This window comes from Malus domestica, chromosome 02 (assembly GCF_042453785.1).
Source record: "Malus domestica chromosome 02, GDT2T_hap1".
Taxonomy (NCBI): Eukaryota; Viridiplantae; Streptophyta; class Magnoliopsida; order Rosales; family Rosaceae; genus Malus; species Malus domestica.
In genome coordinates, this window is record NC_091662.1 from 27,729,181 (window position 1) to 27,744,996 (window position 15,816).

The 15,816-nt window shown below is 39.4% G+C and overlaps 1 protein-coding gene across 1 annotated transcript; it reads right to left on the reverse strand.

The window, feature by feature from the left end:
* Positions 1–7,436: 7,436 nt before the first annotated feature.
* Positions 7,437–12,284, reverse strand: LOC139191630 (uncharacterized). Its single transcript, XM_070812584.1, has 3 exons — positions 10,931–12,284; positions 8,589–10,642; positions 7,437–7,943 (listed from the first exon to the last, which is right to left on the reverse strand). The coding sequence occupies exons 1-3, from the start codon at positions 12,282–12,284 to the stop codon at positions 7,437–7,439; spliced, it is 3,915 nt and encodes a 1,304-aa protein (XP_070668685.1).
* Between the last annotated feature and the right edge of the window lie 3,532 nt (positions 12,285–15,816).

Consider the following 15,816-nt stretch of genomic DNA (forward strand, 5'->3'; position numbering starts at 1 on the left):
CATATGATGGTGCTCTTTGGCATCAAAGGGCACAAATAATTTATTGTGTGCAGTGCCCATATTTATTGTAATGAATCACTGTCTTTAAGAGTCGATTTCGCTCTCTAAGACAATGGTTTGGTGTAGCAGGTTATGGCGCCTTACTTTTCAAGATACAACAACTTATGATCCTTATAAGCGTACACTTGCAATACTTGGATAGATGAACAACTTGCAATTACTCCACACTAATTCTTAGCCTAAGCCTCAAAGAGAGGATGATATTATATAGGAAAAAGTAGGCTATAATTAACAATGTCACGTTGGCCAAATAATAGGAATTCAAATAGCATTATTGCACAACCAAATGCCAACGTTATAAGCCCCCTTAAACGCATCAGTTTTGATTTTACAAATAAAATTTGGGATTTTAAAAGAAATTGTATAATATTAAAGTGAACAATGAAGAGTTGTATTTTTAATTTTAATTGTAATTTTTGTTTTTTGTCAAATGATAGATTTTTTTAGATTAGTCACTGACGAAATTTGAACCCCCACTATCATGCAAGAGCATATTTTAAAATACCCAATTAAAATTCCAACAAAGACATCCACTGACCCTGATGGGCTAAAAACTTGCGTCCACTACCAACAAGGTCAACTATACAACAGAGAACATCCACTAAAACAATATCAGCAACGAAATAAATAATAAAAAAAAAAAGCAGCGTTCAATCAAACAATATTGCAACCCAAGATGGGCTGTAGCCCAGGGAGATTTTCTGTAAGGGTAGTGTTATCTATGTACTCATTTTTACTTCTTATATACTTCTCTTAAAATATCGGTTGTTCGGATCGAATGAATTGAAAATGATCACTGACAAAATATTTATAAGGCTGTGTTGGAAGTAAAAATAGGTCTGTGAATAAATCTATTCTTTTGTAAACTCATGCTTATAGCCTACTTAATTTCAATATATATTATTATTTAATGTATATTTAGTAGAGGAGAGGTAGTAAATAATAGTTTTATGCTAAAAATTATAAATTAGTTCTATCTCCAGTCCTGTCACATCCTGGCCCGAGTCCACCACATCCTGGGCTCGTTCCACCACCGTAACACGATATTGTCCGCTTTGGGCTTATCATTCCCTCACGGTTTTGTGTTTGGGAACTCACGAGCAACTTCCCAGTGGGTCACCCATCCTGAGAGTGCTCTGGCCTCCTTCTCGCATAACTTCAGAGTTCCATCGAAACCCAAAGCCAGTGAACTCCCAAAAGGCCTCATGCTAGGTAGGGATGTACATTTCAGGATCACTCATCTGGGCGATGTTGGATGTCACAAGCCCCCCTTTATACTATTCTTTAAAGAAAACGACCATTTACCCTATGTAATTTAGCCTCTGTGCTTCTTACACAAGAAAAGATTAATAAGTTCTTTAAATACACAATTAAATCCCTATCTCCGCAATTCCTGACTTTCCGTAGCAATTTTTCAATGAATGTCACCTTTGGTACGTTCTTAATCTCTTTATTTACTTATTCTTGATTTAATTAGTAGGTTAATTATTTATATGGTCCTTAAATTTATCGGTTAGGGTTATAATTTTGAGAATAGTTTATATTATATTGTCGTTCTTTTATATTGATTATTATATATTTTATATAAGCAAAAAAATAAACATATGATTTTATGGTACTATTTTCAACTAGCCCACCCAAGAAAAAAATCCTGGCTCCATCCTTGCAAAAGAAGAACCATCCTAAACTCTCGAAAGTTAAATGTGTAAGCAGGACTGTGTGATCATTTGTAGTATGTTTCTGATAGTGGGTACCAAGCAAACACCATTATCCATCGTACATAATAAAATGTTTGGTTGTTGCAGGTATGGTCATTCCAGAGAGTGTGATCTACAGTTATGTGACTGTTCATCTTGACATTTTGAATGGAAAACATATCCCTCCAAGCCATGTATGCATTCTTCACATGTCTTTAATTTTCTGCACTATCTCAAGCTTCATGACAGTTTCATTCTTATTTTTCTTTTTTGGGTTAGCATGACAGTTTCAAACTTTAATTCAATCATGTGATTTTTATATTTATATTTAAATTATGCTGACGAGAGTTAGAAGGGTAAAATCTCCGGTGCCAGTAGTCGTAGTTGCCAACCCCCACTATAATTCCTTCGAACACAAAGTATAAGTGCGCCATATTTCGAGACCTCCACTTGCAGATTGACTCTACAGATCGTCAGTTGGAAAACCAAAAAGAATTAAAGAAATGTTTTTGGGGGCAATGCTAAAGAGAATTGTTTGACTTATAAGTAATACGAGAATGTTTCTTTAAATAGGCATTCTCCTGTCATTCCAAACATGGTTCTCGTAGCAGCACCAGTAGGTACGAGCATTGTCTGTCTGGTTGGCTACACTGGATCACACTTTGAAATTTTTTCCTGTAGATTAGTTATAACTTATACCCAAGCTAGGGATGGGAGACTTAGGAGTACTTAACACCATCTGCATGTTGAATTAAAATTAAATACTTTAGCATGGAACAGAAGGAAATAATGCAGTCATAAACAAAAATGAAAAAGAAATGGATGCGCCAAATGTGCGAGGGACCGACTCGACCAACAAAATTTACCGTCATTAATTTCATGGTTTATATCAAAATACACTCTCTTTCTCAAATCAGTCAATTTATCAAACAATTGTTTGAGCCTAGTGTTCTTCATGAGAAGGCTATTGAGGGCCATATATATATAGTTAGTTGTGAATAAATAGCGCCAAGTCCCGTTAACAGACCAGGATTGTAGCTACGCTGTTAACTATTGTTCTACTTGGAATTACCTACTTGACTCCAAGTCCATTAGCCTTTCTTTGCAATTAATATCTGCAAGACTGATTCTCCTTTGATGTTATGGAAGCGTCTGTTATTATAGAGTTGTCGCCTTTAATGATTGGGGCAGACATGTCACTTGCAACTTCTTACTTCGTGGAATTGACTTTCTTTGTTATTTTCTAGGCATTGGATCTCATAAGGGGGGAAATATGTTATTATTAATGGATTCATCCTTAGATGGACAATATGCCAATTAAGATGCAACTGAATTGGTTGAATTGGCCTCAAAATGTCTTCAATATGAGGCTAAAGATCGATCTGAGATCACATCTGTCAGCAGTATCCCCCCTCCAATAGCAGACAAAGGTATTTTGAAGAGTTACAGAGTCTGATTGAAAACTAGGATTCTGTGATGACTTGTCCTACAATTTTTTTCATGTGTTTTATACTTACTAAAATGTTCATTCGTTGAAACTTGTACTTTAGGTTGCATCACTTGTTCTAATGGGTTTAACAAAAACTCCAGTGGTGATGCCAACCATTCCTTCTCTCGGGAAGGCCCGCATACGGATGGACCTCTCTGCAGTTCATGAGATTTTGCTAAAGACCGGTTACAGCGATGAAGAGGGTGCAGAAAATGAAGTGAGTTTCTTTTCTTCTCTATGTAGATGGACCACATACATCTGGAAATTGCAAACTTAAATATGATTATATTACCATATTACAGAACGAAAGAAGGCAGTCTTCCGCCATTAAATAAAGTTTCTTGAGCAAATGCCGCTAGTATTTTCTTAGCTTCTATAACATCTCCCAGTATATAGTCGTCCATCTTAAAATATGTAATTAGTAGTTACAATGTGTAATCTCTCAGTATTTTTAAAATTTATTTAGGAAGGCTTGTGAATTGTAATCTCATATCATGATACTTAACATCGAATGTGTGTTTTTACTAAAGCTGTCATTTCAAGAGTGGACCCAACAAGTGCAAGATATGTTGAATACCAAGAAATTTAGGGATACTGCGTTTAGAGACAAGGATTTAAAAAATGGTTGGAGTATTAGTCGAAGGTATTTTCTTTCATTTTTATTGTTCTTTACTTTCATTCTTTGACGCATAATTTTGATTCCTATGATGCCATGGTCTAGTTAGCAATTTCCGTTTTTGATCCTTTTGATCCTGTTCTTGATCCAGGTGGAGACAGGGTATGTTCATTATACCCTTCATGACTCGTTTAGGAATAACCAATTCATGGAGCGGTTGGAGTATCATGGGGGTACTGTAACGAGCCTGGTTATTTACCAAAAAATCTTGAAAGGGGGATGTGTGTACCAAAAGCTCTAAAGGTTACTCTTACAATATCTTTCTGGCTTTTAAAATCATATGAGCAGCAAATGACAGCATAATCCGATTCCTTGTTTATTGTACAGTTGGTTGCAATGATGTCTGTTCCTTCGGGTACCATACTTGTGAGGCGAGCGCTCTCCTACTTAAGCATCGCATCCACGAAGTACACCACCTTCGCCAGCGCCTCTCCTCTTACAAAACATATGCCCACCATCATTACCGCACGCAGACAACTACTTTCGTCAGCCCCCGTCCTGCACAAACAACCAGCACCCCCAACCCCACATGATTTGCAAAGTTATCCACATGGATTACGTCCTCAGTTGTTAACTTGTTCGAGAAAGTTAACAAAGTGTTTATACGTAATTCATGGTATTATCTGCTCTGCATTGGCTCCAGTTGGCCTTTGCAATTAGTTTTGTTGGTTTCTTTGTTAGTGTTTTGGTAAGTTAAAATAGTTTGGTCTAAATCGTCTTCCTGTGGTTATCAAGTTGGGTATTTTCTGGTCTTTGTTGGCCTAACTTGTTTTTCTCTTTTAGGGCACATGCGTAAACTTATATTTATATGTAAAGTTTCTTACATAGGAGAACATTAAGTAAAAGGGTTGAGCTAAATAATTTGATATCGAACTTCGTTATTACGGAAGTCAAACCTAAACTTTCTATTCACATGAAGAGAAAATGCTACGAGATTGTAGTACTGGTGGGTAAACAATACGTTTGTTTTGCTGGAACGTGCTGTTTAAAAAATGAAAAACGTTGCATTGCAGCAACTTTCGTGCTAACTAATAATACATAATGCATGGTTGTTGATATTAATTTATCATATGTGCACGTTCCGTTAGTTAATTTTATATTTGTCACGATAACCACATGACTCATTGGTGATTAATAGTTATTATTAATATTCAAAGCCGAATTATTTATGCTAAGACGCAAGATCAAGTTTTGATTTAACCAAGTGATATGACTCAGAATCCAACTTACACTATATTTTGACACACCCGGATCCTAGAATCAAGGCGTGATGGCCGTCACGTGAGTGTGACGTAGCCAAAAGCACGACACGGAAGCAAGATATAACAGAAATATGAAGGAATTTAAACCAACCACTACCAGAATAACCTACTAGCATACAAGAGAGAGTTATAAAGTAAAACACACGAATTCAGAGCGTAGGTATAAGTGCAATCAAGTAGGACCATAATTAAAGTACAACACCCGCAGGTGAGTCCTACATGCAGAACGTCTGTCAGAATGCCGAAAAAAGACCTCGTGAGCCACCAACTGCTAACTAGAACCTGGAGGGGCGCAAAACAAAGATGAGTGGGTCAGTAAAACCAAAGATTTTCCAAAAACATTTCATTTAAAACGTTTCTAACCCCTCACCATAAAACCTGTATACTTTCCCAAAAAATAGTATATAAACGTATATATACATATATCATCAAAACACCGCTCACCATCTATCAACATAACATCTCAGAAAGAATATGCCATGCCATGCCAAAATATAATATGAATGCATCAATATAAATCAGGTGAAATAATAAATCAACCGGAGACCCTACAGTGGTCCTATACGGCTGATTCTATAGCTCACTATCCCATCCAGCCGGAGTCACCAATTGTGACCTGTACGGCCCTGCCGGAGTCACCAACTGTGACCTGTACGGCACTACACTGCACATAAGTCGGAACTACGTATAGTAGTCTGTACGACTACGATGGTGAAATAATACGCTCTAGTGCTTCTCTCATCAATCATCTGTGCACATAATCTAAGGTCACCTACCAGTCGGAACCCCTCTAATGGTCTGTACGACTGGCATGTCGGAACCACCTCTAGTGGTCTGTACGACATCCACCTACTTGGATCCAAGGCGAGCGTGCGGTGTGGTGAATAATATAAGCACTAACACCTAGGGTGCAGGTTATGAGCTTCCAATGCAATTCACATAAAATAAATCGTATGAATAATGTAAAAACTCACTTGTGCGTCAACAACGTCAATTCACATATATATGCATCAATTATCAATTCAAATGTCTCATCGATTGCATGCATGGCATTTTAAAACATATTTTCATAGAATTGCATTTTTTGGGAAAAACAGTAGTATATAGGTAATACGAAAACAAAACTGCCCACTCACTGATAAGTCGATGGGTCGTAACCCCCGTGACGTCCCTGGATGTGCTCGTCCTCGGGATAGGTGTCACCTATATGCGAAACAACTATAAAAACGTTAATTTAAACACATAACCAACAATTCGAAATAACTTCTCATACGATGCTCAATTTGGGTATATGAATATACCACATCGACCTACTCGACGTCACGGACGTCGAGGAATTTTTAGAAAAAATTTTAGGCTTGCCACGCGCCCTCACGCGCCGTGGGTGGCACGGGCCTACGCGCCCTCACACGTATCATCTTCCTCAGCCAGTCGCCGGACTGGTTTTTCCGGTGGCCGGATTCCGGCGAGTTTTAAAAATGCTTGTTCTCCTTCATTTCTCAACCGATTTCTTTGAATTTTATATCAATTTGAAGCCCTCAACATATAGAATCACGATGGACTAGTTTCAAGGTCTAAAATTCACTAGATTTTACCTGGGGAAGCACGATAGTTCGGAAATGTTTTGAGAACCTCCGTTCTTGGTCCTCCGACGTCTAAATATCACCAACGAAGTACCCCAAAGCTCGTGAGGATGTCCTTATGCTCACTGTGAGCTCGAAATTCCTTGAAATGCAAGATTTCACGTGTGCATGAACAGTGCACATTTTCGGGGTTAGGGTTTCACAACGATTCCGAGGGTTTCACTTCCTAAAACTAGTACCAATCAACTCAGAACATCAAGAGGGTGAAGAATCATACCTTATTTGCTTCGATCCACGAAGTTTTGGAGGGTTTTGGTGTTGTCCGTACGATCGAGGTTGAGAGAGAGTGAGAGAGTCGTAAGGGAGGAGAGAGAGAGACACGGGGAAGAGGGGGAAGGAAAGGTGAGTCCGTGTGTGAGGGTGTGGTCCAACCAAAACAATCCCACTTCAATCCCTAACCACACAAATTTACAACTCAATTTTCTCCAAAAGTTTAGGGATGATAATTAGTCCATAAAATATATACATATGTCAAACATGTACCTTAATACCCGTCAAGGGTATTTTCGTCATTTCACGCTCCCGATAAAAAAATTTCAGGACGGGCTGTGACAATCTCCCCTCCTTATAGAATTTCATCCCTGAAATTCCCACAACCAAATAAACCGCTTAATATCCATAAAATAACCTTGGGTACATCTCTCTCATTCGATCTTCTGTCTCCCAGGTAGCTTCTTCTACAGAATGATTCCTCCACAACACATTTACCAAGCTCACCGTCTTATTCCTTAGAACCTTATCTTTCGAATCCAAGATAGTGATTGGTTCCTCATCATACGTCAAATCCGGATTAATCTCTAGCGGTTGATGAGGGATTACATGTGAAGTATCAGAAATATAATGTCGAAGAATAGAGACATGAAACACATTATGAACCTTAGATAACTCCGGAGGCAACTCCAACCTGTAGGCAACTTCACCAATCCTTTTAGTGATCTCATAGGGTCCTATGTACCTAGGACTTAACTTTCCTCTTTTCCCAAATCGTACCACACCTCTCCAAGGTGACAATTTCAAAAATACCCAATCACCCACATCATACACTCGATCAGTAGCATGTCGATCCGCTAAACTCTTCTGTCGATCCTGGGCTGCTTTCAGGTTGGACTTAATCACCTGAATATTTTGAGTAGTCTCATCCACAATCTCTGGGCCTTCTAACACTCTTTCACCAACCTCAGACCAACACAATGGCGTACGACACTCCCTACCATAAAGTGCCTTAAATGGTGACATCCCAATGCTCGAATGGAAACTATTATTGTAGGCAAATTCCATCAAGTCTAGGCGATCATGCTAGGAATCACCAAACTGTAGCACTGAAGATCTCAACATATCCTCCAACGTCTGAATAGTCCTCTCTGATTGCCCATCAGTTTGAGGATGATAAGCAGTGCTGTAAAGCAAATTCGTACCAAGAGCTTCCTGAAAAGCTACCCAAAATTTAGAAATAAATCTTGGGTCTCGATCAGAAATAATATTCACTGGAACTCCATGATACTTCACAATCTTCGTGATAAACAACTTAGCCAATTTATTTAGAGGATACTTTTCCCTCACTGGAATGAAGTGTGCTGACTTGGTAAGTCGATCCACAATCACCCAAACACCATTGAATCCATTTCGTGTACGAGGAAGCTTATACACGAAATCCATAGTTATATTTTCCCATTTCCACTGGGGAACAGGAAGTGGCTGCATTCGCCCAAAAGGCTTCTTTCTTTCTGCTTTGACTTGCTGGCAAATAATACATCTACTTACATAATCTGCAATTTCCCTTTTCATACCCGGCCAATAATAAAATGGTCGAATGGTATGATACATCTTAGTTCCTCCTTGGTGCATTGCATAAGCTGAACAATGCGCTTCATCCAAAGTTTCCTTTTTTAATTCCTCATTATTCAGTATATACATTCTGTTCTCCTGCATAAGCATGCCATCTGAATCTCGAATCCTGAGGTCTTTCTTTTTCCCTTCATTTCTTAATTGAACCATTTCTTGAATTTCCTCATCCACCGTCTGAGCTTCGAGTATACGATCAACCAAAACTGGCCTGACTTGAAAACTAGCAAGAAAAGCTCCGCTTCGATCTTCCAACTCCAACTTTACTCCAGTTGCCCTCAGTTCTTCAAGAAGGGGAACACGACAAGCATATAAAGGATTGAGTCGACCTTGAAGTTTCCTACTCAGTGCATCAACTACCACATTAGCACGACCCGGATGATACTCAATAGTGCAGTCATAACCACTCAGCAATTCCATCCACCTTCGCTGACGAAGATTAAGATCATGCTGAGTAAATAGATACTGAAGACTCTTGTGATCAGTGAAGATCTTACACTTCTCACCATATAGATAATGCCTCCAAATCTTCAAAGCAAAGACAATGGCTGCCAATTCAAAATCGTGAGTAGGATAATTCCTTTCATGATTCTTCAACTGTCGAGAAGCATAGGCAATCACTCTATTATGCTGCATCAAAACACATCCCAAACCATTCAAGGAAGCATCACTGTAAATCTCAAAATTACCGCTATCATCAGGGAGTACCAATACTGGAGCATGAGTGAGGCAATATTTCAATTGCTGGAAACTCCGCTCACAATTCTCATCCCACTCGAATTTAACATCCTTCCTGGTCAACTTCGTTAACGGTAAAGCAATCATAGAAAAGTCTTGAACAAACCGTCGATAATAACCTGCCAAACCAAGAAAACTTCGTACCTCAGTGACGGTTCGAGGTTGTTCCCAATTCTCCACTGCTGCTATCTTTTGAGGATCTACTTGAATTCCTTGTGTTGATACAACATGCCCCAAAAATGCCACTTCAGTCAACCAAAACTGACATTTACTGAACTTGGCATACAACTGATGTTCCCTCAATTTCTTTAATACCAAGTTAAGATGTCGGATATGATCTGCTTTAGATTTAGAGTATACCAGAATATCATCAATAAAAACAATAACAAATTTATCAAGATATTGCTGGAATACCTCGTTCATTAGCCTCATGAAAGCTGCAGGCGCATTAGTCAACCCAAATGGCATAACCAGAAATTCATAATGTCCGTAACGGGTTCTGAAAGCCGTCTTAGGTACATCTTCATCTTTAATCTTCAACTGATAATAACCAGATCTCAAATCAATCTTAGAAAATACACACGCACCTTTCAGCTGATCAAACAAATCATCGATGCGAGGCAATGGATAACGGTTTTTAATCGTCACCCGGTTCAATTGCCTATAATCAATGCATAATCTCAGAGTTCCATCTTTCTTTCTCACATATAATACTGGAGCTCCCCAAGGTGACGAACTAGGTTGAATGAAACCTTTATCAAGTAGTTCTTGTAACTGAATTTTCAATTCTCTCAACTCAGCTGGAGCCATTCTATAAGGAGTTAGAGATATAGGGTCTGTACCTGGAAGCAATTCGATAGAGAATTCCACATCTCTGTCTGGAGGCAACCTCGGCAAATCATCAGGAAATACATCAGGATAATGCCTGACCACACCAACTTCTTCTACACTGCTAGGAACAACATCATTTAACACCACATGTGCTAAATATCCTTGGCAACCCTTCGATAATAACTTCCTTGCTCTTATGGCAGAAATAACACCATGTCTCACCCCACTTCTTTCGCACACAAAAGTAACCTCGGGTAGTCCAGGGCGATAAAAAGTAACTGATTTCCCATAACAATCAATATGGGCACGATTATAATGCAACCAATCTACTCCGAGAATCACATCAAAATCCACAATATCTAATGGAATAAGATCAGCTGGCATAACTACGCCCTCTACCAACACTGGACACCCAAGATACACACTATCAACATAACACTTATCTCCTCTAGGCATGGCAAACTCTAAATCAAATCCTAGAGGTGAAGGGTGGGGTTGAGTCATTTGAGCAAACGTATGAGAAATCACAGAATGCGTAGCACCACAATCAATCAAAACTTTAGCAAAGTGACCAAGAACATTTAACGTACCCATGATCAAATCTGGATGGTTCTGAGCATCTTGCAGTGATATGTGATTAACATGCCCCTGAGCTTACTGTCGTCCACCACGACCTCTGATGCCTTGATTACCTCGCCCCTGAAAAGTACGTCCCTGGCCTGACTGACTAGGCTGCCTAGATGATCCTGCACCACCAGCAGCAACTTCTCCCTGACGAGGCTGGCCTCCCTGATGCCACTGAGATCCACCAGCTGGCATGGAAGAATAAGAAGAATAACCCCCAAGGTCCTGGGAATACCCCGTCTGAGAATAAGGCTCATGGGGATACTGATAAGGTCCAGAAGCATAAGGAGCAGCATCCCCCTGGTAGTGGTAAGCACCACCACAACCCGACTGGCCATAACTGCCTGGTCCAAAGCTCTGCTGAATCGACGCTGGAGGTGGTATAGTGGTCTGCTGAGGTCTCTGCTGACCCTGGGGACAGTGAGAAGCCCGATGTCCCATTTTTCCACAAGCATAACAAGCACCACCACCTCTCCTGCACTCACCATGATGACAAAAATTACAACGGCGACACCACGGAGCACCAGAACCACCAGCACCACCGGAATCCCTCTGCCTTTGAAATCTGGGTCCACCAGAAAATCTTCCACCACCTCTCATCGGGCCAGTAATACTATATCCTCTACTAGAAGAACTTGAACTCGCTCCACTCTTCTTAAAATTTTGTGTCTTACGAGGTCCCGAAATGGAGATACCCTTACCTTTATCATCCTTCTTCTGACCACCATTCTTGTCCTCGTCATCCTCAGTGTCACTGGGAAGATTATCGGAGTCCTCCATCCTAACCAAAATCTTGAAAAACTCATGATAATCGGCGCAGGGAAGTGCACTGGCAAAAGTCCGCCATTTTCTCTTAGTTCCCAACTTGAAACGTCGAAGCATCTCTACCTGATTACCAGCTGTATCAGGGTCATAACGAGACAAATCAGTAAACTTTCTGTAGTACTCATGTGCTGACATATTCCTTTGTTTCAATCGAGTAAACTCTTGCTTTTTACGATCAATGTATTCTGGAGGGACAAATCTCTTCATAAAGTTCTCTTTGAATACTTTCCAGTCAGCAGCCGTCTCATGTGACATGAACCTAGTCTGATTTTCACACCAAGCTGCTGGCTCTCGGCCCAAAAACCAGGTAGTGGTCTCAACCCACCTATTAGCAAGAAAGTTCCCCTGACTTTGCATCACCTGAAACGTCTTCTCAATATGGTCTAGCCATTTCTCTGCCCCCTCGTGACCTTCATTACCCATAAAACGATCCAATTTCAAATTGTACATAGTCTCCAGGGGTGTCCTCTGAGGAGGGGGAGGAGGACGAATTGCATTCTGAAGAGCCTGGGCCATTGCTTCCCCTAACTGAGCGATTTCTAGGAAATTAGGTTCAGGAGTACTGCGGGATTCCCTACGTTCCCTACGAGGCGGCATAATTCTGACAGAAAACATCAAAACATCATTAGAGCATTAACAATTATACAGGACTGCAACCTAGGCTCTGATACCAAACTGACACACCCCGATCCTAGAATAAAGGCGTGCTGGTCGTCACGTGAGTGTGACGTAGCCAAAAGTGCGACACGGAAGCAAGATATAACAGAAATATGAAGGAATTTAAACCAACCACTACCAGAATAACCTACTAGCATACAAGAGAGAGTTATAAAGTAAAACACACGAATTCAGAGCGTAGGTATAAGTGCAGTCAAGTAGGACCATAATTAAAGTACAACACCCGCAGGTGAGTCCTACATGCAGAACGTCTGTCAGAATGCCGAAAAAAAACCTCGTGAGCCACCAACTGCTAACTAGAACCTGGAGGGGCGCAAAACAAAGATGAGTGGGTCAGTAAAACCAAAGATTTTCCAAAAACATTTCATTTAAAACGTTTCTAACCCCTCACCAAAACTCCGCTCACCATCTATCAACATAACATCTCAGAAAGAATATGCCATGCCAAAATATAATATGAATGCATCAATATAAATCAGGTGAAATAATAAATCAACCAGAGACCCTACAGTGGTCCTGTACGGCTGATTCTATAGCTCACTATCCCATCCAACCGGAGTCACCAACTGTGACCTGTACGGCCCTGCCGGAGTCACCAACTGTGACCTGTACGGCACTACACTGCACATAAGTCGGAACTACCTATAGTAGTCTGTACGACTACGATGGTGAAATAATACGCTCTAGTGCTTCTTTCATCAATCATCTGTGCACATAATCTAAGGTCACCTACCAGTCGGAACCCCTCTAATGGTCTGTACGACTGGCATGTCGGAACCACCTCTAGTGGTATGTACGACATCCACCTACTTGGATCCAAGGCGAGCGTGCGGTATGGTGAATAATATAAGCACTAACACCTAGGGTGCAGGTTATGAGCTTCCAATACAATTCACATAAAATAAATCGTATGAATAATGTAAAAACTCAGTTGTGCGTCAACAGCGTCAATTCACATATATATGCATCAATTATGAATTCAAATGTCTCATCGATTGTATGCATGGCATTTTAAAACATATTTTCATATAATTACATTTTCTGGGAAAAACAGTAGTATATAGGTAATATGAAAACAAAACTGCCCACTCACTGATAAGTCGATGGGTCGTAACCCCCGTGACGTCCCTGGATGCGCTCGTCCTCGGGATAGGTGTCACCTATATGCGAAACAACTATAAAAACGTTAATTTAAACACATAACCAACAATTCGAAATAACTTCTCATACGATGCTCAATTTGGGTATATGAATATACCACATCGACCTACTCGACGTCACGGACGTCGAGGAATTTTTAGAAAAAATTTTAGGCTTGCCACGCGCCCTCACGCGCATCATCTTCCTCAGCCAGTCGCCGGACTGGTTTTTCCGGTGGCCGGATTTCGGCGAGTTTTAAAAATGCTTGTTCTCCTTCGTTTCTCAACCGATTTCTTTGAATTTTATATCAATTTGAAGCCCTCAACATGTAGAATCATGATTGACTAGTTTCAAGGTCTAAAATTCACTAGATTTTACCTGGGGAAGAACGATAGTTCGGAAATTTTTTGAGAACCTCCGTTCTCGGTCCTCCGACGTCTAAATATCACCAACGAAGTACCCCGAAGCTCGTGAGGATGTCCTTAAGCTCACTGTGAGCTTGAAATTCCCTGAAATGCAAGATTTCACGTGTGCATGAACAGTGCACATTTTCGGGGTTAGGGTTTCACGACGATTCCGAGGGTTTCACTTCCTAAAACTAGTACCAATCAACTCAGAACATCAAGAGGGTGAAGAATCATACCTTATTTGCTTCGATCCACGAAGTTTTGGAGGGTTTTGGTGTTGTCCGTACGATCGAGGGTGAGAGAGAGTGAGAGAGTTGTGAGGGAGGAGAGAGAGAGACACGGGGAAGAGGGGGAAGGAAAGGTGAGTCCGTGTGTTAGGGTGTGGAAACCAAAACAATCCCACTTCAATCCCTAACCACACAAATTTACAACTCAATTTTCTCCAAAAGTTTAGGGATGATAATTAGTCCATTAAATATATACATATGTAAAACACGTACCTTAATACCCGTCAAGGGTATTTTCGTCATTTCACGCTCCCGATAAAAAAATTTCGGGACGGGCTGTGACATATTTGGATGAGGGAAATAAACTTGGAATTTGGATAAAATCAAAATTTATAAATTGAAATGCACCAATTCCGTTATTTGGATTCATAAGCATAGAAATTTAGAATTTCCGCATGGAAAAAAAAAACTTGAAATTTGGGATCTCCAATTCCCAAGTTTAAATTCCATATAAATAGGTGTCATTTCTTAATTTCTATGATTGAGAGTTTAAAAATAACAAATTCCATATTCAATTCCATTGTTTTTTTTTTGTTAACAAAACAAGAAAATTCATAAATTCTAAAAAATAAAATCCCGTCATTTCAATTTCTGTCATTTTAAAGTTCCTTAATAATCTTAAATATCTTCATTCAAACATAGTATTAATTTTTTTTATGTAGAAATGTTGAACTAATTGTCTGGAGCTTAGCTAGCGTTGGTCGTTGATGAGACCTAGTTTAGGCTAAATGACAAAATTTACAAAGGATATTCATTTAACTAAAAGATTTTTTTTAATGGGAACTTTAACGAAAAGCTCCTGGTACTGTTTATTTTAACGAACAACCATATTTTTACGCTAAAAAGTTAATCCTGGTACTATTCACTTTACCCTTTATTTTGTCATTATCATTAAAAATCAAAGTTTTGAAGTTTTTTTCATTAGTTTTTTTTTTTTTTATGCACCGATTCATTTACACTAGATGACGGGTCATTTGAGCTAAGCTAATATGATATTGAATTCGTCATCGATGGATGTCACTTTAAACTTCCTACTTAGACGATAGTGCTAAATGATTTATTTAATTAAAAATTGAGTGCAAGATTTGGTATCTAACTCGTTATTCACAAGAGTTAATCTCAAGATTTTATAATAACAAGTAGAGAAGAATGTCACTAGGTTGTAGTAATAAGGTTTTTTTAGCCACAATGGTCCTTAAGATTAGTATAACTTTTTACTTTGGTCCCTGAGATTTAAAATCAATAGAAGTGGTCCATGAGTTTATTTACCATCAATCATTTTGATCATTCCATACAAAATTTCCGTTAAATAAGGATAAAATGACAAAAATGCACTTAATTTTTGTGAAATCATTTTGACTCATTATTTATTAAATTGAACATATTTTTGTCATTTTGGTCCTTATTTAACAGAGATTTTTCACGAAATGACCATGTTGATGCACAAAACCGAAAGGGTCTTGGAACAACGTAAATCCGACCGTGAATCTACAAGAAAGTAAAGAACACAAAATGTATCGTGGTTCACCCCAATGTTTGGGCTACGTCCACACTGATGTTAATATTGTTTCACTCTAAATGGTGAATATACAAGAAGGCTAGAGGCATTGTGCTCTC